The 26,473-nt window shown below is 45.7% G+C and overlaps 1 protein-coding gene across 1 annotated transcript in view; it reads left to right on the forward strand.

The window, feature by feature from the left end:
* Nucleotides 1-6,531, forward strand: part of SASH1 (SAM and SH3 domain containing 1) — a 211,561-nt gene extending 205,030 nt beyond the window's left edge. The window contains exons 18-20 of the mRNA XM_023188427.2: nt 296-1,449; nt 2,849-2,980; nt 5,110-6,531. Coding sequence (XP_023044195.1) covers nt 296-1,449; nt 2,849-2,980; nt 5,110-5,373 — 1,550 coding nt within the window. The 3' untranslated portion in view covers nt 5,374-6,531. The remainder of the gene's footprint in view (nt 1-295; nt 1,450-2,848; nt 2,981-5,109) is intronic.
* The last annotated feature ends 19,942 nt before the right edge of the window (nt 6,532-26,473 follow it).

Consider the following 26,473-nt stretch of genomic DNA (forward strand, 5'->3'; position numbering starts at 1 on the left):
TTAAACCAAGATTTATTTTACTGCTTGACACAGCATATTTCTTTCCCATGTAACCCAATTAATTTCAGTCTACCTGATTTCTTTAATAAGACTAAGAATTCTTTCTAAAAAATAAAAATGGAACCATAATAACCCTCTATCACCCAATGTTATAAATGGTGATTTTATGTCTTTAGTGTAATTGAACAATAGGATGTGGGAGTTGGAGATTTCAATTACATTAGCACACCTTTATGCATCTGTTTGATTGATTTGCTTTTAAAATGTGATTGTAAAATATTCCCTTGTCTCACAGGCAAGACTCGGAAAGCTAGCCTCCTATCTGCCAAGTCATCCGCCGAGCCCAACTTGAAGTCTTTTAGCAGAAACCAGTTGGGCAATTACCCAACATTGCCTTTAATGAAATCAGGAGATGCACTGAAGCAGGGACAGGAGGAGGGCAGACTGGGTGGTGGCCTCGCCCCAGACACATCCAAGAGCTGTGACCCACCTGGTGTGACTGGTTTGAATAAAAACCGAAGAAGCCTCCCAGTTTCCATCTGCCGGAGCTGTGAGACCCTCGAGGGCCCCCAGACTGTGGACACTTGGCCTCGATCCCATTCCCTGGATGACCTTCAAGCAGAGCCTGGTGCTGAGCAAGATGTGCCTACCGAGGTGACAGAACCGCCCCCTCAGATTGTACCCAAAGTGCCACAGAAGATGACTGCCTCTTCCACGAAGGCCCAGCCCCCGGAGCGAGACTCTGCCATCGACAATGCGTTGCTACTGACCCAAAGCAAGAGATTTTCTGAACCTCAGAAATTGACAACTAAGAAACTGGAGGGCTCAATCGCAGCCTCTGGTCGCAGCCTGTCACCCCCTCAGTGTTTGCCCAGAAACTACGATGCTCAGCCTCCTGGAGCTAAACACGGTTTTGCAAGGACACCTCTGGAGGGCCACAGAATAGGACACGAGTTTGAAGGAACACACCATCCCCTGGGCACCAAAGAAGGGGTAGATGCTGAGCAGAGGGTCCCTGAGGCAAGAACGCAGCCCAAAATTCCATCACAGCCTCCACCTGTTCCTGCCAAAAAGAGCAGAGAACGCCTTGCTAATGGACTCCACCCTGTTCCAATGGGCCCCGGTGGGACCCTCCCCAGTCCCGATGCGCCTTGCCTGCCAGTGAAAAGGGGCAGCCCCACCAGCCCCACCAGCCCTAGCCACTGTCCCCCAGCACTGGCTCCCAGGCCTCTCTCAGGGCAGGCGCCTGGCAGCCCACCAAGCACAAGGCCGCCCCCCTGGCTCTCAGAGCTCCCCGAGAACACAAGCCTCCAGGAGCACGGTGTGAAGCTGGGCCCAGCGTTGACCAGGAAGGTCTCTTGTGCCCGGGGAGTGGATCTGGAAATGCTTACTGAAAACAAGCTGCATGCCGAAGGCATCGATCTCACGGAGGAGCCGTATTCTGATAAGGTATCAAAGGTCCTGGGCCCACCACATTCACAGGCCTTTGTAGAAGTCAGGCAGCCAGGTGAGATGAACCCACATCTGAAGCCAGCCCGGTAGCCAGCCCAGTAGCATGGGCCGCTCTGAGAGAGTGGAATGAATGATCCACAGCCAGCAGCTTCTGAAGAACAGGGAGCGCAGGCTCCAGATTAAATGAAAATACAGCCTCTCTGGAGTCTTCTTTGTTTCGCTCTTGCCTGTTTCCTTTTAGTTTCTGGCAGCTCTACTTCGCAGGGAGAATCATTAGGACCCAGACTGGCTTCCGAGAAGGATGGTTTAGTGGACAGGAGACACCTGAATCCTTGTGTCCACACCGCACTTGACATGCATGTGTTCAGATATTGGCACCTTCCCATTTCATCTCTCTGTAGGTAAACCGAGGTTAAAAATAACCTGCATGAAGACCTCTTAGAGGGATTACTAGAAGCAAATAAATGTGGACATACTTTGAAAATTATAGAACCCTATTCAGATGTGATAATTGTATTATAGTTATCTGCATGGGTAATGGGAAAAAGATAATATAAAATCCCTCATTGTACCAAAATCATTTAGCTCCATAATGAAAAATTATTTCTCATTAAACAAAAATGAGATCTACCAATACCAAGTGACTCCAAAGACAAAGCAATGCTAAGAGACACAGCTGTACTTTACTCTTGGAAATACAGATCCTATTAGGATGCATTCCTGAGAGTCCTTTATGATAAAATTCTCATGACAATGAATGCCTTAGAATAAGATCCTCGTTCACCTCCCTGACCCTCCTTGATATTTCGTGAGTAAATGTCTTTAAAAGTAGTGAGAATGACCATACGGTAAATGCTGGCCTAGCAAGCTGGTGGTATAACTTGTAGCAGATGAAGCTCAAACAGTTGAACATCTGTAAAGTAGAAGTTAGCCCTTCTCTCCTGCAGTTTAGAAGACTCTTCAATAACATTAGAGGAATTGTATTTTGCAAAATGATCCGATTGAGGTGAAGGCATTGGCCTGAAAAGTGTAGAATAATTGTGTGCTGCCTTAACTGCTTCAGAACACTTTCCTAGAGCTCATCAGTACTGTAAGATAAAGATGTAAAAGTATTCTCTCTAAAGCATCTATCCTGACCAATAAAGAAAATATATTCATTTCAAATTAAAACTTTTGGTTTGGGCGCGGTGGCTTACGCCTGCAATCCCAACACTTTGGGAGGCCAAGGCGAGAAGACCGCTTGAGCCCAGGAGTTTGAGGCTGCAGCAAGCCATGATCACACCACTGCGCTCCAGTCTAAGTGACAGTGAGACCCTACGTTATATGTGGTGTATCTTAGGGAAAGAAAAACAAAATCCTTATACCCTTGATGCCACATTCCTATTCTCCCTGGCAGCATGGCCGCTGTGGGATTCCTGAAGCCCTGGTGCAGAGATATGCAGAGGACTTGGATCAGCCTGAGAGGGACGTTGCCATCAACATGGACCAGATCCGGGTGAAGCAGCTTCGGAAGCAGCACCGCATGGCGGTGAGCAGCCCACGGTTCTCCAGCTTCCTGAGGCACATTTAGTGGTCACGCTTAGTAATGAGCATACTAACAACCGCCAAGTAGACAAGGGCTTGCGTAGCTGTGGAAAGGAGACAGCTGGGGAGAAAGTAATACATGGTCAGCCTAGAAATGTTTAAAAATACACTTTCAGAAAGAAAGAAAAATGAAAATTATCTGTAATTCCAACACTGTGAAAAACTTTTTAAAGATCCATCTAGTGCTGGGCATGATGGTGCACACCTGTGATCCCAGTTACTCGGGAGGCAGAAGCAGGAGGATTGCTTGAGCCCAGAATTTTGATACCAGCCTGGGCAACATAGTGAGACCCCATCTCTTAAGAAATAAAATAAAATCCGTCTGAATGACACAGTTTCAGTTAGAAGCATAACTTTAAGAAATCTATTGTTCAACGTGGTGACTACAGTTAATAACAATGTATACTTGAAAATTGCTAGAACAGCAGATTTTAAGTGTTCTCACCACAAAATATAGTGTGTGAGGTAATGCATATGTTAAATGGCTTGATTTAGCCATTCCACAATTATCAAAACACCACGTTTTACACCATAAATATACACAATTTTTACTTGTCCATTAAAACTCTGTCTAATCATTTCTCTGCACATGTATAATAGTAAGTGTATAGTATTGAAACCTGATTGTTTGCTATTATCAGATCATGAATCTGTTTCTCTGTTACTTAAAAAAAAAAAAAAGTTAATATTATCAATACAGTAGTCTCCTCATATCCATGAGGGATATGGTCCAAGACCTCCAAGTGGATCTCTTGAAAGCTTGCCAAGTACCAAACCCTGTATATATTATACACAAATTTCTTTTCCCTTCTTCACAATTTCATGGATATAAGATTCGTTTTCACCGTAGATCTTAGGACCCTCAGCACACGATGTTTTTTCTTTTCTTATTAAGTCAAGAACTCTCACCTTTTTACTTAAAGGAAGCACTTTGAACATGACTTCTCTTTGCCACACGCAAATGGCCAGCATGTTACTCTTGCACTTTGGGGCCGTCATAAGGCCAAATAAGAGTGATTGAATGTGAGTGCTGCAGTCCTGCGACAGTTGATCTGATGACCACAGGCTACTAAGTGACTGCGGGGCCCAGAGTGTAGACAGTGTGGATTTGCTAGACGAAGGGATGATTGTCAGATGGGACAGAGCTGGATGGTATGAGATTTCCTCACACTACTCAGAATGACATGCGATATAAGACTTATGAATTGTTTATTTCTGGAATTTCCCATTTAATATTTTCAGGCTGTAGAAGGCAAAGCCGTGGATAAGGGGGGATGGCTATTGTATTTCAAAGTATTCTAGTGTACTCTAGTAGTGAGTCTCATAGTTAAAACATTTAGATTTTTCCAGCCTTTTATTTTAAATAATGTAATGAAGAACATCCTCGTTAATAAACCTTTGTAGACTTTAAAGGTTAATTTCTGAGTATATATTCCTGGAAGAGGGTTTGCTTCATCAGAACTGTATAAAATCCCAAAGATTTTCACACTTGTTAGCAAATCACCTTTCTGAAAGGTGTAGGCCCTTTATATACCCAGTAGTCAAGGTTAAACATCCATTTCCCTGTTCCAGCCAACCCATGATATCATTGTATTTTAAATTCTTTATAACCGCATTGACTAAATATGTAATATTCTAGTTAACATAGATTCAAACTACAGTGGAAAGTCTCCTTTATAAAAACCCTACCCATTGAGTGCTACTTTTCACACCATCACCCAGATTTGTCCCTTGAGACTACGTTAGGGCTCTTGTCAAGAGCATATCCACAGTGAAACAAAATAGCAGAATATGTAAATGCTTACAGTTTGGAGACTTGGATACATACATGGGATTTGATCTCATTCCAAACACCTTCGAGAACCTTGTGGAACACTTCCTTAAAGATTTGTTTCATCTTAGAGAAGAATTTTTCCTGCTAGTCTTGATCTCTGACACTCACTTCATTGTTGCTTTCTGATAGTAGTCTAGCAATGCAGTATTTCAGTGCTCTTCCTTTTAGACATACACGAAGCAGTCCTCCGATGACACATGAAGCGTTTCTATCATATATTGCTTTCTTAATTTATCCAGATTCCAAGTGGTGGACTCACGGAAATCTGCCGAAAGCCCGTCTCTCCTGGATGCATTTCGTCTGTGTCAGATTGGCTCATTTCCATCGGTCTGCCCATGTATACCAGCACCCTCTCCACCGCGGGCTTCAGCACACTGAGCCAGGTGCCTTCTCTGTCCCACACTTGCCTTCAGGAGGCCGGCATCACAGAGGAGAGACACATAAGAAAGCTCCTATCTGCAGCCAGACTCTTCAAACTGCCGCCAGGCCCCGAGGCCATGTAGCCAGGCCCAGAATGGGCTTCTCTGGACAAGAGCCACCCTTTCACTGTGCATATGATGCTGATGCAATTCCTCCATCTCTGGACGTGCAGACCAGATCCAGAAGAAAAGCCTGGCGTGTGGCCAAACAGCGTGAAACCTTGGCACAGGACTGAGGATCCTCTCCTCCAGAAAAGCCCCCTCAAGGAAATCAGTGCGGTTCTCTTTGACCTCCAAAGACAAGACAAGCACTTATTTTTATTTTCAGAAGACAAAAGAACCAAGATGCCAACTGGCTGCGAATGCTGTGTCTCCAGTCTGTCTCTGTGTGCTGGCAGAGGCTGGGAGGAGTGGGGGCAGCCTGTTCCGTTTCTCATAGTACCCTTGCCCTTCTGTCTGTCATCTTGCAGGATGCCTGAGGGCCAGACGGGCTTAGCTAGGCCAAAGGAACAGACTTGAGAGTTATTGTACATTACTGACCACGCTCATTTGTTCAAAAGTTAGAACATCTGGCTGCACCAGGAAAAAAAAAAGTCCTGTTCTTCTTTAGATAAACAAGAGACATTTTCATAATTGCTTTCTAGCAATCAGCTTTGATTTGCCTTAATATAAGCTTTTAAGCAGTTATCTAACTAGTGTCCACAACCCTGTAACCATAGTAGTTCCACACCTTCAGCTTCAGCGGATATCTAACCTCTCTGGGATGTTTTCAGCAAAAGTGGGCTTTTCTAATGGTCTCATTTTAACATGGCTTATTTGGTAGAGGTATTCATCAGCCACACACTTCATGTTGGATTTTGGTTTTTAAGCTAACTACAAATCTAGTACAAAACTATCTGAAATTCACAAAGATATCATGTGTGTGTGCGTGCGTGCGTGCGTGTGTGTGTCTGTATTCATAGTAACTGCTTTTTGTTTTAACCAGTTTAGTATCGTTACCATTACTGTGTGAGTCGTTGTGCTGCAGTATTGACTTGGAATCCTGACCATGTCCATCCCAAAATTCAGTCCTCAGTTAACGGATCATCTTTGCAAAAGGTCACTGTGAGGTTGCATATTTCAGAAAGATGTTCTTAAAAAGGGAAGTCATGTATAAGATGTTTTCTAAAAGTCTTTTCAGTATTACAACTAATACTATTATCCTTCTTTTTTTATTTAGATAATTCTTTTAATTTAAACAAAGGTTCAGTGTGGAGCCAGACAAACCACATTAGCCATGTGTTAAGTGTTTGCTACTTCAAATTGTTTTACAACTGATTTCAGCACATTCTATCCTCTTTTTTTTTTTTTTTTTTTTTTTTTTTTTTTTTTTTTTTTTTTTTTTTCTTTTTTTTTTTTTTTTTTTTTTTTTTTTTTTTTTTTTTTTTTTTTTTGAGATGGAGTTTCACTCTTGTTGCCCAGGCTGGAGTGCAATGGCACAATCTTGGCTCCCTGCAACCTCAGTCTCCCAGGTTCAAGTGATTCTCCTGCCTCAGCCTCCCAAATAGCTGGGATTACAGGCACCCACTACCATGCCCAGCTAATTTTTGTATTATTAGTAGATACGGGGTTTCACCATGTTGGCCAGGCTGGTCTTGAACTCCTGACTTCAGGTGGTCCACTCGCCTCGGCCTCCCAAAGTGCTGGGATTACAGGTGGGAGCCACCACGCCTGGCCTCTATCCTCTTTTAGTCTAGTGTCTGGTTTTCTAGCAAACAGTAAATTTTAACACACTCTTAAGGTTTCCATTGCTTACAAAGTGATTTTCCTTTACATTCTTATCATGAACACTATTTTAAGCATCAAATGCAATCATCTATAATATAAAGGGCAATCATTTATCATATAAACACCTTGACCACAAGCCCTTGATTGAAAGTTTTATAATATTTCATCTACTTATTAAAACAAATAATTTTCCTTGGGTTGGAGGGGAAGTGATTTCATAAATTAGCCATCTTTAGCATATTGCTTATGTCTGCATCCATGTTTCCGAGGGAAAAGACATTCTCAGGTGATGTATTTTTTTCATGCATTAGTATGCATTTTTTAAAAAGAATGCATGTTTCTTTAATAGTTTTCATCTTCTATAAGATGCCATGTGAAGAAGTTGTGGATATGTAGAATAAAAAGCTAAAGCTGCCAAATTTCTATTGAACTCTTAAAAACAGCTCATGTTTGTCCTCTCGGGTTGTGGCCTAGCCTATTTGCAATGTAAGAAGCTGCAGGGTTCTCGTATAGCTAAAGCGTTCAATGCATTTCACGTGCTGTGGTGGAGGCGGGTGCTGTAGACAGGCTTCTCTTCCTGCTCTCAAAATACCTCGGCTTGACATTTGGACAGCTCCTGTCATTGTTTAAGCTGAGCGCAAAAACACACAAAAGTTGTGTAAGAGGTAACAAAGGAGAGGGAGAAATCTCATGTGAATTTCCAAGTTTTGATTCATTCTCAATGAAGGATTTTCATTTAAGTGAAAGTCACAGCAGAAGAGGGAACTTTCTGGAGTTTTTGAGAATGCCAAACCATATTTTTATCACTCTGCTTTGGAAATCAATGCCTTTGCATAGAAAATCAAATTCAGGGACCACAAAGAATTTTCAGTGGGAATGTCTAGTCTGAGGGGTCTGAGGTTGTTTTTACTTTATTGTGTTGTTTAAATATTTTAAAAATATATTTAGCGTTTGGTCTTTTTTTTTTTTTTTTCTTTAAACATTTAATTTGGTCTGAGAAAAGCTGAATGTTTGGGTGTGACGTTTGACTGAGGTGGTTTGAGGCTGCCTGTGGACGTTAGTGAACAGGTGGTAGGTTTTAATCCAGCAATATCCAGTTTTAATCAGTTGCATTTGGTACAGAATTTTGAGTAATGGTGAAAATTGTTGTCTTTGGAAAGCACAAAAGAAACCTGGAAAGGCAGTTCAGCTCAGGTAGCTACACATAACATTGTGTATGATTTTCACTTCAAAGCTGTCTGGAAGGAAATGCAGTCAGCTCCAACTAGTACTATTTACGTACCCAGATAACTAAGATATTGTTTCATGGCCTTGCCTTAGTTAGAGGCCCTTTTCTCTGTCCTGAACCCCCAGGTATGGGTGAAATTGGAAATTACTGATCTATTGGAAATCAGTTCCTGACATAGTAAAGTTTGCTTTCATAACTGCAGCAAAAGAGGTCAACTCACCAAGTCACTGCTGCCATGTGTGTACTGTATTATTTTCAGAAAAAAATATAATAGTCTGAGTCCAAGTTATCTTGATTTAAAATTGATAGAGAAAAGAAACTGTCGAGCAAGTTATATAACAACTAACAACATTGCACTTTCTGTATATGAAATCAATATTTAAATAACTTATTTTTCTCCATTGCTGTTCTTAAAAACATTGTAAGTAGCTGTAATATACCAGTACCAATATGTTCTTGCAATTGCTTCAGCCCAAGAAAGCTGTGTATTGTTTTAAAAATTGTAAAAATTATTGTGATGATTCATTTAGCATAAAGAGAGGTGGACAGAAGGGTTTTCCTATGTATCAAAACTTGTCTATAATTATGTCATCTATGTACCTAGAAAAAAAGTAAATAAATTTCTTCAGTTGAATATGCCTTTTTTGTTGTTTCTTGGGTATTTTAAAGCTGAATGGAGTAGAAATGAAAGGGAATTTATAAAGTGGTCAAACGATGAAATATATTGGGAAAATTGTAGTTGTCTACAATTCTGCCATCACCAGAACTCGCCCTCTGACATCCACCCAGATTCTCTTTGTCACTTTATTGCTTTATTTTCAAATATGCATGATCAAGTTATATAATGATAGCACCTTAGACCAGCAAGATATTTTTTGGAATTCATCTTGAATCTAAGATCATCATTTTCAAATGAAGAATCTGAGTCCACATAGATGACTGACTTGCTCAGTATTATACACTTAAATGGCAACACCACCCACATCTTCTGCTGAGAAAGAGAGAAAAAACAAGTCTAGGTCTGGATAGTCTAGCAATTAATCAACTTGACAACAATGCGTTTTTAACTTCAGTGTACCATACAGAAATGAGAGCAGATTTTTCATGCTATTCACCATACTTTTAAATTGATACATCTTGGAGGTCCTCCCATGTCAACATTCTCCCACTCCCTTAAAGGCTGCATAGTATTCTATTATGCAGGTCATTTATTTAACCGGTACTCTATGAAAGTGCAACCTTCTGCTGTTGTAGAAGAAAAAGCTATAGTGAATATCCCTATACCTATATCACTTAGCATGTGGAATTGCTGTATTAAAGTTACGTGTGTGTTTTAAATTTTGATAGAATAAGGTGGGTTTCATTAAAGGAAGCTTAATGTAGGTTTCACTTTTTTTTTTTTTTTTCTTCAGAGGGAACTTTGCTCTTGTTGCCTGGTCTGGAGTGCAGTGGCGTGATCTCAGCTCACTGCAACCTCCACCTCCCGGGTTCAAGCGATTCTTCTGCCTCGGCCTCCCAAGTGGCTGGGATTACAGGCGTGCACCACCACACCTGGCTAATTTTTCTTTCTTTTTTTTTTTTTTTTTTTGTATTTTTAGTAGAGACAGGGTTTCTCCACGTTGGTCAGGCTGGTCTCAAACTCCCGACCTCAGGTGATCCATCTGCCTTGGCCTCCCAAAGTGCTGGGATTACAGGCATGAGCTACCACGCCTGGCCCAGTTTTAAATCATCTTACTCGCAACTCCTCTAACCCATTTTGTGAACGGGGATGTTTCGTGTCTTCTAGGAGTGGGTGTTCACCTGACTCTGCTGCATCATTTTAAAGAACTAACCCTAAACCTCGAATCTTCCCAATCCCCCGCTAAATCCTAAGAGTCAGTATTTCAAAGAAGATGCTCTTTTTCTTGTGATTCCTAGGAAACCCTTGCCAGAGTCTTGATGTTTCTTGTAACCTCTCTGTGTATGTAGATATCTATGATGTATTTGCTTATAAAGAACATTAACTTGATTAGGGAAAGAAGAAAAGAGAAGGGGGTTGGTTGTCATTGTTCAACCACACAATTCATTTTGGAACCCTTAGAATGCTGACTGTCTTTACTCTTAGCCACGCGGACCCTCTCAGAGCAAACTATGTACACTGCACTTCCCAGAACTTAAGAGTGTGTGTGAGTGTGTCTGTCTGTGAGACAGAGAAAGGGAGGAGGGAGAGAGGAAGAGAAGATGAATGCTCATTCAGGTCTAGGTCTGGACCACTCATCAGAGAACCATGGGCACCATTATTTGGAAATACTACCATTCCCAATACAGCGCCCCTCTCACATGACCTCAAAGAAGAATGCTCTGAAAAGGGTATTAAGCTGTCACCTTCTGCACACTGTAACAAAAACCCTGGAAGACCCTAACCAAACTGAGTTTGAATTCAATTTGGAAGGATCCCAGGGTACTTGTGTGAGAGCCACAGCAGTTAAGACTAATCTGGTTGGATTTTACCACCATCCGCATTCATCCTCAATGGCCTTTCCCCAAAACTTGGATAATGAATATGGTTGGAGCCATAAGAGAGACGTGTACAAAGGGTTGTGGGAACTAGAGGGAGGATGGATTTGGCTTGGGGAGAGAGAGGGTCAGAGGAGGTGGTTCTACGGATAACAGTGTGCCACGTGCTAAGCATCAGACTTGATTAGAAAGTCTTGGAAATAACAAGGAAATAATTAATGAATATACTCTGTGTCTCCAAACTCCTGATCCATCTCAGCCTGACTGAGTCTCTTCCCACTTTGTAGAGCAATGGAAATCATCCACTGGGCCTCACTTGCAAACTCCCCGGCATCCTCTTCTCATCGTTCCTCGTGGCTCCTGCCGTGACCAAGGAGGTGTTTCTCCATTCATCTAACCCTACTGGAGCTCAGGATGTTGTCTTGGGACTCCCAGCCCCTCATTCACTCCCTCACTTCTCTGTACCTTCCCCTGGAACATGCTTGCGGCAGGTGGTGCTGTGCACTCCAGGCCAGCCCATAGTCCTCTATTTTGATATTTGCACTCTCCCTTGAGGAAGACTGCACTGCCCACATCTCAAGTTGTTCCTGGCAGCACTTTCCCGTCATGTGTCCCTATCCTTCTCGAAGCAGAGCACAACGCTTGCCAGGCTAGAACAGTGTTCACCATTCTTTCTTTGAAAAATTCTCTCTCGAACTCACATTTGCCTTGTCTAGATAATCCAGTCTCTTGCTTTTCACAGCCAAATATCTTAAATGATATTTCTGTCCATTGTCTCTTCTTCCTTATCCTCCATGTATTCCTCGGCCCACTTCTCCCCGGCTGTAACTAAGGCCATGGACGGAAGCAACATGGCTAAATCCAGTGCAGCCTCCCTGGCTTCCACTTGCTTGTCTCCTCTGCAGCATTGCATGGGGCTGCCCTTTGCTCCCACCTCCCATTCTCGATCTTCCCTGCTCCGCTCTTGCCCTCTCCCATCTCAACAGCCACTGCCTCTCAGCACCGTTGGCAGCCTCTTTCTCTGCCCACCCTTTGAATGTTCAGGGGCCTCAGACTTCCATCCCAGGGCCTCTTCTCGCCTTTGGTGATCTCTCTGTGGTTGACTTTTCATCTCCAAGAGTTAGTTTAGAGTAAAAGAAGCAATCCTGGAAATCTGTCACTCAGGAAGAAATGTAGCACTTCTGTCTAAGAGGATGCTGAGTGCAGTGAGAACAACCCTCATGGTAAGATGCTGCCCCAGCTATTTGCTTGTTAGACTACCCGTGCATCCTCAAGCACCAGCTGTTTTAGTCATTGTTGCAGTGTCCTTGAGGTGGGTTTAGTATCTGGTCTCCAGAATAATTCCAAAGGAAAAAAATCAGAGGCTGTATTCTGCTGTGCAGGCAACATATGATTCTATAATTTCTGGTATTCGGGACCACCTTCTGGTTTTGGGGAGTCAGTTCTATAGTTTCCGTGGCACTGGAAGGCTGACACCCAAAATGTCCCCTAGACTTTTACTGGTCAGTCCAAGTATGCAACACAAATTGTCCCCCAATGGGTAGAAAGCAAGGAAAGAGTGGTGAGATCAGCTATTTACTGGGCAAATCACTATACTGAGTGCCTGAGGCAATTTATACACTTTATTCATTCAATGAACACTAAGTGGACTTTTATTCTCATCCCTGTTTGACCAGTGTAGAGTCCATGAGCACAGGGACTTTGCTTTGCCTATTTTTTCAATCCCAGCACCCGGTACAGTGCCTGACACAGGAGGAGCTGAAAAAATAAATATTGAATAACAAGGTTCAGAGAAGCTAAGACTTTGTTTCAGGCTGACATAGCCAGTAAGTAACAGGACAGATATTTGAACACAAATCCACCTGACTCTGGAACCCACGTTTTTATAGGATGATAATTGTATCCAGCAACAAGTCTCCCCTGAATCTCCTGAACTTTACACATTCACTTCTCTCTCTTCACAAATAGATGTCTTAAACTTTATCAACATGTCCCAAATGAAATGTCTGCCCCCCCACCCCCGCAGACCTCTGCCCCACCCTTGTCAATTTCCCCTCTCAATAACAGCTTCCAGTTACCTCCTTCAGATTTAAACATCCTTTACTTCTTTTTCCTTTCACATTCTGCATTCAACCTATCAGGAAATCCTGTGGTCTCTGCTTTCAAAGTCTCTCCAGAATCTGACTATTCCTCACTGTCTCCACGACTACCATAGCAGCCCAAGCCACAGCCACCACCCTCTCCTCAATGCTCACTGTGATTTCCTGCTCTTCCTGCCCCCATCTCCGCCAGCCCTTGTGATCTAGCTCATACAGTAGCCTGGGTGACCTTGTTAAGGGCTGAACACTTGAATCTCCTCCAGATTCATATGTTGAAGCCCCAACCTCCAGTGTGATGGTATTTGGAGGTGGGGCCTTTGGGAGATTATTAGATTTGGATGAGGTCACATGGGTAGAGCCACATGATGGGATTAATGCCCTTATGGAAAGAGGAAGAAGACACCAGGCCTTGCTGTCTTTCTCTACCATGTGAAGACACAGTGGGCAGGTGGCCAGCCATGAGCAAGCCAGAAAGAGGACCCTCACCGGACTTTGTTTTTTCTTCAGATGGAGTCTCGCTCTGTCGCCAGGCTGGAGTGCAGTGGTGCGATCTTGGCTCACTACAACCTCCACCTCCTGGGTTCAAGCAATTTTCCTGCCTCAGCCTCCGGAGTAACTGGGACTACAGGCATGTGCCACCACACCCAGCTAATTTTTGTATTTTTAGTAGAGATGGGGGTTTCACTATATTGGCCAGGCTGGTCTCGAACTCCTGACCTAGTGATCGATCCACCCACCTCAGCCTCCCAAAGTGCTGGGGTTACAGGTGTTAGTCACAGTTCCTGGCCTCTTCACTGGACTTTCTTGGACTTTCTAGCCTCCAGAGTCGTGAGAAAATGTTTATTGTGTAAGTTATCCAGTCTGTGGCATTTTGTTAAGTATGGCAGCCAGAGCAGGCTAAGACAGACCCTCTGAAAACATCAGGCAGATTGTGCCACTCCTCTGCTCAAAACCTCCAGTGGCCCCATTTCTTTCAGAGTCAAGGGCAAAATCCTTTGCAGTGGCCCAGCAGGTTCTGTGTAGTCATCTCTTGTGAACTCCTAGCCTTGCCAGGCATCGCTACTCTTCAGACACTCTGACTCAGCCACGCAAGCTTTCTCCTTGATCTGCAAGTTTATCAGCCCGTTCTCACCTCGAGCCTCTGCACGCTTCCCTCTGCCTGGAAGGCAGAAGGATCTTTCTTCAGAGAGATCATATGGTTTTCTCATGTCCGTCTCCTACAGGTCTTTGCTCCAAGGACACTTTTCAGAGTCCTGGCCTGATTCCCTCACCTGAAACTGCCCCCGCCCTCAGCCTTTCCCTGGGCGACCACTTTCAAGTCCCACACCTGTGCCAATTTCCACCTGGCGTTCATTCTCACCTTCTAACACTCTGTGTCATCTTTAGGTTTATTGCTTATTACCTTTCTCCCTTGTTACAATTTAAGATCCAGGAATGCACAGGTTTGCTCCCTGGTGAATCTGAACCCCCTCCACTTAACATGGTATTTGCTGAATGAATGACTAACCCAGAATGACTAGCCCTTGGATCCTAAATGCGAAAGCTGAAGAGGCTCTATTTTAATCCTCTTCTTTCCTAGGTTAGGAGACCGAGACCCAGAGGGGTGACACGAGGGGCTGAGGTCCATAGGCGGAGGGCTAGTGACAGGGCTAATAGACAAAGAGGCGGCTCCTCTCTGCCCATCCAAGGCTTAACTTTGATCTACTGATTCTTACCTTAAACCTGCTGGAGTGACCAGTTCTCAGGACTGGAAGTTGTGGAAATAAGGAGGGTGGTTTTTGTGCACGTTTATCTTATCACCGAAATCAACACGGAGTTTCCCTACTTTTAACATCGGGTCGCCTTCACATGTGCAGGTGGTAAATGTATCCAGCCTCACATTGTTCACTACCAGGAATAGAAACATCTAATTTCTTGTCGGTGGAAAATACAAAAATTCTTTCACACAGAAAAAGAGAAACATACAATTTTGGATTTCCTATGGATGTCCAAGTCAAAAAACAGTAGTAGCTTAGGAGGAAATCAGAGCCCAGAGCCGGCTTCAGGTTTCGGCCTGCAGAGCAAGCCGCTGCTGCAGTGCGAGGCCGCCAGGGGGCACTGCTTCGCCAGGCTGGAGGCCGAGCAGGCCCTCCGGGAGGCGCGGGTGGAAGGCGCGGGAGTCTCCGGGAGGAGAGCGTCCATGCCGCGCGGCGCGGAGCAGCAGCCCCGAAACCGAGTGCGGCGGCTGCAGGACCGGCAGGACCGCCACGACTCACCAAGTGAGCAGCGAGACCTCCTGCTTTAATAGGGGTAACCAAAACCCCTATTAAAACTCCCAGGAGAGTCATGATGGGTGGCCGATGGAACTCCTGGCTGCTTTCATGACCAGAGCTGGGTGGCCGCCTCGGTGTCCTGCACCTGCTGGGGTGCAGCGTCCGCGTGTCTGTGTGCGCAGGCGCCCTCTTGCCTACTGCAGGAGCAAGATGGGGGAAGCCGGATTAGGTCACTCCAAGATCCTAAACTTTAGATGTCAAGCAATGTGAGGGAACACCAGGTGCATTTTTTGTCCAAACATTTATTTGCTCATGGCCCGGAATAGGCCAGCAGTATAAGAGCAGCGGACACCACTCGGTCCCGATGTGTAGTGAATGTAAACACGCCTGAGAGCAGTTACCCTTCACAGGATGCCTGTGTGCTGAACACGGAGATTCCCACTTTATAGCTGAGGGAACTGCAGCCGCGGAGGTCGCAGGGAGGAAATGAGATTTGACCCTGGGTTATTTTACTCTGATGCCTTTTGGCTTAACAACTACTGAATAATTCCCTGGTTCTCAGCAGAAGCGGTGAGAGATGTATAATTTGAGATTTATTGGGTAGAATTGGCTTAATTACGAGGTGTGACGAGGCAAGTCTGAAATCCATAGGGCAGGCTGGAACTCGCGGACACCAGCTGATGCTGCTGTCCACCATGACATTTATTCTTCATCAAGGATGCCCCAGCTTTGCTTCTAAGACCTCTTGATGCATTGAATCAGGCCCATCTGGATTGTCTAGGACAGGGGTCCCCAGCCCCTGGGCCACAGACTGGTACCAGTCCGTGGCCTGTTAGAATCTGTATGAGGATCTAATTCCTGATGATCTGTCACTGCCTCCCATCACCCCCAGGAGGGACCGTCTAGTTGCAGGAGGACAAGCTCAGGGCTCCCACTGATTCTGCATTATGGTGAGTATGTAATAATAATAGAAAGATGGACAATAAATGACATATGCTTGAATCATCCTGAAACCATCCCCCTGCACCCTACCCTATCTATGGAAAAATTGTCTTGCATGAAACTGGTGACTGGTGCCAAAACGTTGGGGACTGCTGGCCTAGGATACTCTCCCTTACTTAAAGTCAACTGATTTGGGGCTTTGATCTCATCCAGCTTCATAGAAACACCTAAGTTTGTGTTTCATTGAATAACTGGGGAGAGGAGAACACCATTATACCTGGAAAGCTTTGCAAACGAGGCTGCCTGGGACCTACTACAGACCAAGTGAATCTGAACTTCAAGGAATGAAGTCTGGACATTCATGAGTTTTTGCAAGTTCCCCAGGTTATTATAGTAAGGGTTAAAAACTGTAGTATCTTCAGTGAAGGAGTTCCTGGGGCCTTGAAATTTACATTGAGCCACCAGCACTTGGTCCACTGTGCTGGGATCCCAGGAGAAAAGACAGCGCCCAGTCTGGAGGTGCTGTGCTCTGGAGTTGTGCTTGCTCTGTGACCCTAGGCTGGTCCTTTCACTGTTCAGCCTCATTGTCATTATTTGTGCAAATAGCGGGTGCTGGGAAAAGACCTGCCTGCCCCACTGACCTTTCTCCAAAAGCCACCCCTCTGCTGTCTGATCGCAGAATCTCTGCTTTGTTTGACCTTATTATTTTCAGTCCCAGGGCATGAATCGTAATTGGCTCAAACCAGTCCCAGCAGCATTGGCCCCTCCCTTCCTAGTCCCATTTGCCAGCTTCCCTTGTAGCCAGCAGTGGCCACAGGACCCAGTTGTATCCAATGAGGCACAGGTGAAGGGTGATATCTTCCTCAGTTATAGAAGACTCTCCTGATGCCTCCCAGGCAGCAGTGAAGATGAGGGTGGGGCAGCACCCACTGATGTGGGACCACATCAATGACACAAGCCCACCCGCCAGGGAGGAAAATCAGAAACTAGATATAGCTTGGGTCCTCAATGCCACTTTGGAGCCAGGGCACTGTTTTCCTCCTCCAATTATAAAATATTTGCAAGAACGCCTGCCCTGATTGGCAGTAGTCAAGGCAGTGAAAGGGAGAGAAAGATTCTGTAACTGTCTCATTTCAGAGCTTTGGAATGTGTGGAGCTAACAGGGATTTTGGAGAGGAAAGATTCGGAACTCAATGATCTAGCTGAACATGGATTCCCCTGGCTCTAGGGCCTCCGCATAGAGAAAAACCTCTTATTTACCACAGGGTCCTTCAGTAAATAACAATTCATCCTGAAAGGAGCATTCAAGGCCCTCCATGGTGCAGCCATGCCCCATCCCAACCAGATATGCCCTGTCCCCTCAATGTCTCCTGAATATCGCATGGTGACTCCTATTTCATCCTTGCTTGAATTTTCTTCCCATCCTAGAGTCCTCCCCACATTCTTCTTTCTCTGCCTGTCTGAATTTTACCATCTGAAGTCAAGTCTCCTTCAACAAGACTCAAGTAACACCAGTCAACACCACCCCTTTCTGACAGCCCAGAATGCCCTTAGCTAAGGCATTGGGTCTCAGAATCACAGACGATCCCGGAGGAGGGGGGCCTATCCAGCAGTTTAAACCTGCAAAGCATCTCATTTCTTCCTTTGCCTTTTCATAAACCATCAGTTCCTAACAAATCAATGTAAAACCACATTTGGAAGTGACACAGATTGGCTGAAATTCTGTTAGAGGACATTTTGCTATATCTCATACCTGCTCCTATTTAACTAAATATGTCATTAGTCTAAGGGTCCTGTCATAGAGGTAAGAGAATGCTGAGAGCTTCCAGTTTGTCCCATCTCTGAAAATAACTAACCTCTTTGATCTGCCTGACCAACAATGTCCCCGGGTGGGAGGGACCCCCAAAACTGCACCAGGCTGACTGGGTATCCACCTAGGCGGAGAACTGGTAGGTCTTTTTCATTTGGCAACTTCTTCAAGTCCTGCTTAGCCAGGTTGGTTAGAGTTCAGGCTCTAAACTTGGAAAGGGTTCAAGCTCCCCCCACAGTAGGAACTCTGGTCAGAACTCAGCGAAGCCGTGCAGGGGAAGTTAGGGACTTTGCACTGTTCCTGGCCTCTCCCCTCCCTTCCATCATAGCCTGGATACATCTGTCTCATGCAGCTGCCTGGGACGGCAGACCTGGGAATGTTTCCCTTGGGAAGACAAGGTCTCTTTCTTTGAAGACTATGTAGGCACCAGAGCAGGCCCAGGACAGCTGAGGCAGCCTGGAGGCTGACCTGTCTCTCTTCTTGACAGGTGGAGCGATAGGGTTTGGGGTTTCCACACCAAGGTCATTAGGGCACATTAGAAGATGGGACCTCACTGTCCCTTTGTCCTCTGGAATAGCTCTTCTGAGATTCATTTCACCCACTTCCCCATTGGCTAATTCCAGTCCTCTTCTAGCTCTATAGCAGGATGAGCTGCAGACAAAACTCCTCAGGCACCAGATTAAAGAAGAAAGAGGTTTTTTTTTTTTATTTGGCTGGGAGCGTTGGCAGACTTGTGTCTCAAGAGCTGAGCTCTCTGAAGACAGAGTTCCTGGCCCTTTTAAGGGCTTACAACTCTAAGCGGTTCCACATGAAAGGGTCGTGATAGATTGAGAGCACATGTGGTTAGAGTGAGGGGTTAATCTTTTAACCTCAGGCCTGGTCATCAATGGCACCAGCTGGTCTTGCCACTGACTTCCTGTTGTTTTTCAACTTTTACTTCCTCCTCCTCTTCAGAGACAGGAGACAGTAAGAGAAATGGCTTCTCTCCTCATTCCCCCCTTTGAGAACCTCACTCACTAGCGGGAGTTCTCACTCTCATCTTCACTACTCAGGTCTTCCTGCCAGTCCAGTTCCATTGATTCCTAGAGTTACATACTCTCCTGTTTTCCAACGGGGATCAAGTAGTTCTAACGGGTTATAACACACATCAGTCTGGTCACTTCCTGGGCTGCGTACCTTGTACTGGGTGGCATTATACACACAAGTTTCTTTTAAACAAAAAGACTGTTTCAACTTTTTGCCCTATCTCAGTCTGAGGAGGGTCAGTTGAAGTCCTTACTGTATAAGTCCAAAATTTAAGAAAAATGAGTCCCACGATGAGCTTCCTCATGCTTCAGCCATGCATGGACCAGTCAGCTTCTGGGTGTGACTGGAGCAGGGCTTGTCTTCTTCAGAGTCACTCTGCAAGGGTTGTCCAGGCTTGGTCTTGCCTCCTAGGTTTCAGGGGCTGCAGGTTTTACACGGCTGTGGTGGATTCAGGCTGGGATTCCCTCTACCTTCACAGTGGTGGGAGTGGTCAGGATGACAGTCTCAGGTCCTTTCCACCATGGGCACAAAGAGGCTACGTTCCAGTCCTTGATCCACACTCGATCACCTGGGGAGAAAGCGTGAACTGGGGAGAATAAGCTAACAGTGCATCTCTCATTTACCCAGGTTGAGATTGTTTGTGTAATTTTTCCTGAAGTCTGTAGCTGTTGCTGTAACTCAATTTCACCTAACTCTCGGGGAGTGCCTGGAAGTCCCCACAATATGGGAGGGGGCCTATGATACAGTATTTCATAAGGGGAGTATCCTGTTCTTTTAGAAGGGGTACATCTAATTTTAAATAATACCATAGGGAGAGCCTGTATCCATTTTAATCCTGTTTCCTGACATACTTTCCCTAAACTATTTTTGATAGTCCGATTCATCTGCTCCACCTTTCCGGAACTCTGAGGCCAGTAGGCAGCATGCAGTTTCCATGTGATCCCCAATACCTTTGCCATCTTCTGTACCAAGTCACCCACAAATGCAGACCCATTATCTGAGCCGATTAGTAAGGGCAGTCCACATCTAGGAATAAGATCTCGAAGAAGCACACGGGTTACTTTACGAGCTTTCTCAGTTCATATTGGATAAGCTTCCACCCACCCAGAGCAGGTACACACAAGAACTAGTAAATACTTGTTACCTCCACACTTTGGCATCTCTGTGAAGTCCACCTGGAGATCTTCAAAGGGGGCTGCTCCATAAGCTTGTATGCTAGGCGGAAGTGCTGGACCTTGCCTCACATTATGCTGTCGGCAGGTAACACACCGCAGGTAACACCAAAACACTGTTTTGGCAAGGGCTGACAAATGCGAGATGTAGAAATACCGGCCCTAACGACTTTTCAAGTGACTCCTGACATAGATGGGTGGTTTCATGCACAGCCAGTACAACTGCGGCTCCTAGCAGCTGTGGCACAGCTACTCTCCCATCTGGTAACCAAATCCATCCTTCCTCCATCACTTGTCCCCCCTCTGCCTGGAGAAAGTCCTTTTCTTCTTTAGAATAAGTAGGTCCAAGATCAGGTGCTTGAGGGAGCAGGGGGGCTGTGACTGATGCCTGGAAGGGGGCAGATGCTGCTTTTCGAGCCTCTGAGTCAGCGCGGGAATTCCCCAAACCCACCAAGGTGGAAGCTTGCTGATGTCCTCTGCAATGCATAACTGCCACCTTGTGGAGTTTCCATACTGCTTCTAATAATTGCAAGATTTCTTGTTGATATTTTATGTCCCTTCCCCCAGAGTTCAATAGGCCCTTTTCTTTATATAATGCTCTATGCACTTGAAGGGTTAAAAAGGCATACCGAGAATCAGTGTAAATGTTTACAGTCTTACCTTCACTGAGTTCTAAGGCCAGAATTAAAGCAATGAGTTCAGCTTTCTGGGCTGAAGTGCCCTGGGGCAATGATCTGGCTTCACCAACAGTGTCCAGGGTTATCACTGCATACTCTGCACATCTCTTTCCTTGTGGGTTGATGAAAGCTGCTCCCATCCATGTATATAGTTCCCAGTCTACTGACGCCCAAGGCTGGTCCCTGGTGTCAGGTCTGCTAGAGTAAACTGAGTCCAACACTGCTATACAGTCATACTCGACAGGGCTCTCTGATACTGGGAGCAAGGTGGCAGGGTTCAGGGTGTTACAAACTTCAGTGGTTATACAGGGATTTTCACAGAGCAAACTTTGGTACTTGGTGAGTCTAGCATTCATTAGCCAATGATGTCCTTTAGTATTCATTAAAGTTAGCACAGCATGGGGGCCTTTATCTTCAGGTTTTGCCCAAGAGTCAGCTTATCTGCCTCTTGTACTAGCAGGGCAGTTGCTGCCAAGGCCCTCAATCATGGAGGCCATCCTTTGGAAACCCCATCTAGTTGTTTAGAGAGGTAGGCCACCGGCCTCGGCCAGGGCCCCACAGTTTGGGTTAAAACTCCAACTGCCCTCTTTTCTCTCTCTGACACATACAATGTAAAAAGCTTTGTCAGATTGGGTAGCCCCAGGGCTGGGACTGACATAAGTTTTCCCTTTAACTCATGAAAGGCTTGCTGTTGTTGGGATCCCCATTCAAAAGGTTCCCAGTACCCCCCACCCCCAACTTTGTGACCTCATACAAAGGCTTGGCTAATACTGTAAAGTTTGGGATCCACAGTCTGCAAACCCCACAGCTCCTAAGAATTCTCTCACCTGACTTCTGCTCTTAGGCTCCAGTAGATTGCAAATGATCTGCTTTCTTTCTGATCCCAGGTTGCACTCCCTCTGTCAGATAGTAAATCCCAAGTAATGTACCTGCTGTCAGCAGATCTGAGCTTTTTTCTTGGACACCTTATACCCACAGTCCTCCAGGTGCTGAAGTAGGGCATCTGTTCCCTTGGCGCACCCAACTGCCTTGGGGTGTCCCAGAAGAAGGTCATCAACGTACTAGAGCAACATGCAGCCTAGGTCTCTGGTGGGAAACTTCTGGAGGTCTCAAGCCAATGCCTCCCTGAAAACGGTGGGGGGAGTTCTTGAATCCTTGGGGAAGTCGGGTCCAAGTGTACTGAGTATGACACCTGACTCAGGATCTTCCCACTGAAAGGCAAATAGCTTCTGGCTCTCAGGGGCTAATCTGATGCTAAAGAAAGCATCTTTCAGGTCCAAGCAGGTGAACCAGTTGTCCCCAGCTGGCAGCAACCCCAACAATGTGTACAGGTTAGGTACTGTTGGATGTAAAGTCACTGTAGCTTGGTCAACCAAGTGCAAATCCTGTACTGGCCTGTAGTCCTTGGTCCCTGGCTTGGGAACAGGTAGGAGGGGAGTGTTCCATGTAGACTGACAAGGAACTATAATTCCAAAGGTTCTTAGGTGCTTGAGATGGACCTGGATACCTTCAAGAGCTTCTCTGGGGACCGGGTACTATTTTTGCCTAACAGACTGGGCCCCAGGCTTAACTTCTATAAGTACGGGGGTTTAGTTGACTGCCAACCCTGGAGGGTTGTCTTCCACCCACACCCTTGGCCACCACTTGGCCAGAGCTGGTCTTATCTCTTGGCCCGGCTCAGTTAAGAAAAGTCTCCATTCCTCCTCTTGGGGACCGTAAGGGTCATAATGACTCATGTCCCAGGTAACTTTAGCAGCAAAGAGCTGTGCTCTGTAAAAGAGATAGTGGCTCCCAGCTTGCTAAGCAAGTCCCTTCCCAACAAGGGCAAGGGACAGTCAGGCATGTACAAAAACTGATGAATCACTTTATGTCCTCCTACAGTACAAGTCTGGGGCAAACAGAAAGCTTGCTTTGCTGAAACCCCCATGGCTCTGATTATGTCAATGGTCTTTTTGGATAAGGGGGTGACCGGGGTGGTTACTACTGAATGTTCAGCACCGGTATCTACAAGAAAATCAATGTCTTTACTCCCGACTGTCATCCTGACCATAGGCTCTTTGGGGGCACTTGATCCCGGTCCCCCTCAGTCCAATAACCCTTTTGCCAAGTTGAGCAGGGCCCCTTCCTCCTTGTCTGGGGCCTCCTGCTCTGAGTCACCTTGTTTTCCTTTTAGCTGAGGGCATTTGTTCTTCCAATGTCCTATTTCTTTACAATAAGCACACTGGTTATGCTGCAAACTCTGACAGCCAGGCTGAGTTTCTTTCCCAGGGCCCCCCTTCCCTTGCCTCTTTGGGGGGACCCCTCTGATTACTGCAGCTAACAGGTCGGCATTTCGCCGGGCCTGATGTCCATTCTTTTTGTGGTTTTCCTTACAGCTTACTGCATCCCTGTTTACAAACACCTGGTTAGCTATTTCTAATAACTGTGATGTATTCATCACTGCAAACCCAGCCTGTTTCTGCAGTTTTCTTCTAACGTCTTCTGCGCTTTGACTAACTAAAGCCATGTTGATCATGCGCTGATTTTCAGGGCTTTCAGGATCAAAGGGAGTATACATACAATAGGCCTCACACAGTCTCTTATAGAATTGTGCTGGACTTTCTTTTCCCTGAATGACCTCAAAGACCTTGTTAACATTTGTGGCCTTCTGGGCTCCCCTCTTTAATCCTTTCAAGAGAGCTTCCCTGTATCAGTTCAGCCTTTCCATATCCTCTCTTTCATTCGGGTCCCACTGGGGGTCGGTTCCTGGTAACTGGGTCCTCACATACTCTTGGGGGTTTGGTAATCAGCTGGTGCATGTTCTTCTAGCCACTTAGTTGCTGCTTGGAGCACTCTCCACCTTTCATGTGTGTTAAAGAGGAACATGAGCAACTGATGGCAATCAGCCCAGGTGGGATTGTGGGTCTGGATAATAGTTTGGAGAAAATCAATTAGAGCTTGTGACTTTTCAGTATAGGATGGGGTATTGTTTTTCCAGTTGAGAGGGTTGGCAGAGGTGAAGGGCTGGTACACAAAAACATGCTTCTCCACCATGTGACCACCCTCATCTATCCCAGTATACCGCTGCTCTCTCAGGGGCATTTGTATCCCAGTTTTGGGTTGTAAACAAGCTGCCAAGGGAGAGGTTCCTCCTGAGGCTTCACCGCCTCTCTTGTCTACTCTGGGTGACCTAGGGATATGTTTGTCTTGCACAGGTGCAAGCACTGTGGGCTCAAGAGTGGGCAGCCTCTCTCCCCAGTAAGGGGAGGGCACCACTGGTATCACTGGTGCCATCTCCTGCAATGAATCTTCTGATGTTGGGTCGAACAGAACTTCAGGAGTTGATTTCCCTCAGCAGGTGGAGCGGGATCCTTCCTTGGCTATCTGTCCCTTTGCTACTAGCACTGCTGCTGTCTGCCCTCTTAGCCACTGTGGGGGGTCTGGCACCAGCTGTAACCAAGTGTCTATATATGGAAACTGGTCTGAGTGTCCTGACTTACCAGTTACCTTGTGCCATACCTTAGAAACAAGGGACCTGTCCAGGCTTCCTTCTGATGGCCAACCCACTTCCAATGTTGGCCAATCTATTTCACACAAAGTTCTAAGTTTTCCTGGTGTCATAGTAACCCCATAGTCTCCACTAAATCCCTACTTAAAAGTTTTCAACATAGTTCCTAGCGGAGTGGGCTTACTTTGTGTCTGACCCATGTTTCCTACGAGACAAAACACTATGCTCACACCACACGCACACCACACAACAAAGAATGGGTAAAAAGGGCACACACACACACACTTTCAGTTTACACCAAACCAGGATTAAATCCAAAATCAGAGTATCCAGAAATCCAAGCCAGGTCAAAACCAAAACCAAAGTATCAAGCAATTCAAGTCAAGTCAAAAACCAAAGTGCCAGTACAGGCACGCCGTGGGTGATCAGGCCACGCTTCCACTCAAATGGAGTAGGCAAGTTCCAAAGACCAGTCTTACCAAGTTTCAGATGTCCAGACTTAAAGTTCCAGTTCCATCCCGGTGTTCAGCCACTGCTTTGATCATCCGCGGGGGCCTGCTGTGCACTGCTCTGACGAGGCATTCCACCAGGGCAATTGCCTACCTGGGAGGGCTCTCAGGATCCACATCACTCAAGCTGGCTGGAGTCCCCTGCAGGGATGTTTCACAGGGCAGGCCTAAGCGGCCTAAGGGGCTGTCTGTTAATCACTTCGCTTCCCGGTCAGGGAACCCCACAGACAAAACTCCTCAGACACCAGATTAAAGAAGGAAGAGGATTTTTTTTTATTTGGCAGGGAGCACTGGCAGACTCTCGTCTCAAGAGCCGAGCTCTCCAAAGGCAGAGTTCCTGGCCCTTTTAAGGGCTTGTAGCTCTAAGGGGTTCCACGTGAAAGGGTCATGATAGATTGAGAGCACATGTGGTTAGAGTGGGGGGTTATTCTTTTAACTTCAGGCCTGGTCATCAATGGCACCAGCTGGTCTTGCCACTGACACCATTCCTGTTGTTTTTCAACTTTTACTTCCTCCTCCTCTTCAGAGACAGGAGACAGTAAGAGAAATAGCTTCTGTCCTCAGCTCCAGTAAGACTCCTCTTGGCTTCTATCTCATGTGCCAAGGTGAAAATCTATTTCAAGGGATTGAAAGAAGCAGTGGGTATTGGTGGGAGTGTAAGTTATTTAGACTATTGTGGAAGACAGTGTGGCAATTCCTCAAAGATCTGGAGGCAGAAATACCATTTGACCAAACAATCCCAAAGGAATATAAATCATTCTACTATAAAGATATATGCATGTGTATGTTCGTGGCAGCACTATTCACAGTAGAAAAGATGTGGAATCAACCCAAATGCTCACCAATGATAGACTGAGTAAAGAAAATATGATACATATATACCATGGAATACCATGCAGCCATAAAAGGAATGAGATCATGTCCTTTGCAGGGACATGGATGGAGCTGGAAAGTATTATCATCCTCAGCAAACTAATGCAGGAACAGAAAACCAAACACCACATGTTCTCGCTTATAAGTGGGAGCTGAATGATGAGAACACATGGACACATGGTGGGGAGGAACACACACTGAGGCCCGTCAGAGTGGGCAATGTGGGGAGGGAGAGCATCAGGAAGAATAACTAATGGATGCTGGGCTTAATACCGAGGTTATGGATGACCTGTGCAGGAAATAGCCATGGCACACGTTTACCTATGTAACAAAACTGCGCATCCTGCACATGTACCCCTAAACTTAAAAGTTGAAGAGAAGAAAAAAGAAGCAGTGGGTAGATGGTAGGTTTGGAAGAAAGGTGGATAAAGAGGGAGACATTCTAAGTCGCCCCAGATCTGGGACCTGAAGCTTGGACCAAAAACAAGTTATCTATCCTTTTTCTTGGTTTGAATTCGTCTCTGCAGAATGGTTCACTACATCTGCAAGGGCCCCAGTGGCTGCCAGAGTCCACCTAAGGACCAGACGAAGGCTCCACATGAGACAGCTGCAGGTCTTGCAATACCCTGCAGTGATTTGCAGAGCAGTTTGAGTGCTGGACACAGAGACAGTGTGTGTATTTCTTCCATCTTCCTAGGGGAGCTTTCCACAAGTTTTCCAAGGGCCCTTTCAGCTGTGGTCTAAATTCAGGGCCTTGGCACCACCCCAGGGAGGAAGCTCATTTACTTTGGCACCTAGACACTTCCTAGTTAGTCCCAGCTCCAAATGTATGGAATTGGGCTTTGC

Source organism: Piliocolobus tephrosceles, chromosome 5 (assembly GCF_002776525.5).
Source record: "Piliocolobus tephrosceles isolate RC106 chromosome 5, ASM277652v3, whole genome shotgun sequence".
Lineage (NCBI taxonomy): Eukaryota > Metazoa > Chordata > Mammalia > Primates > Cercopithecidae > Piliocolobus > Piliocolobus tephrosceles.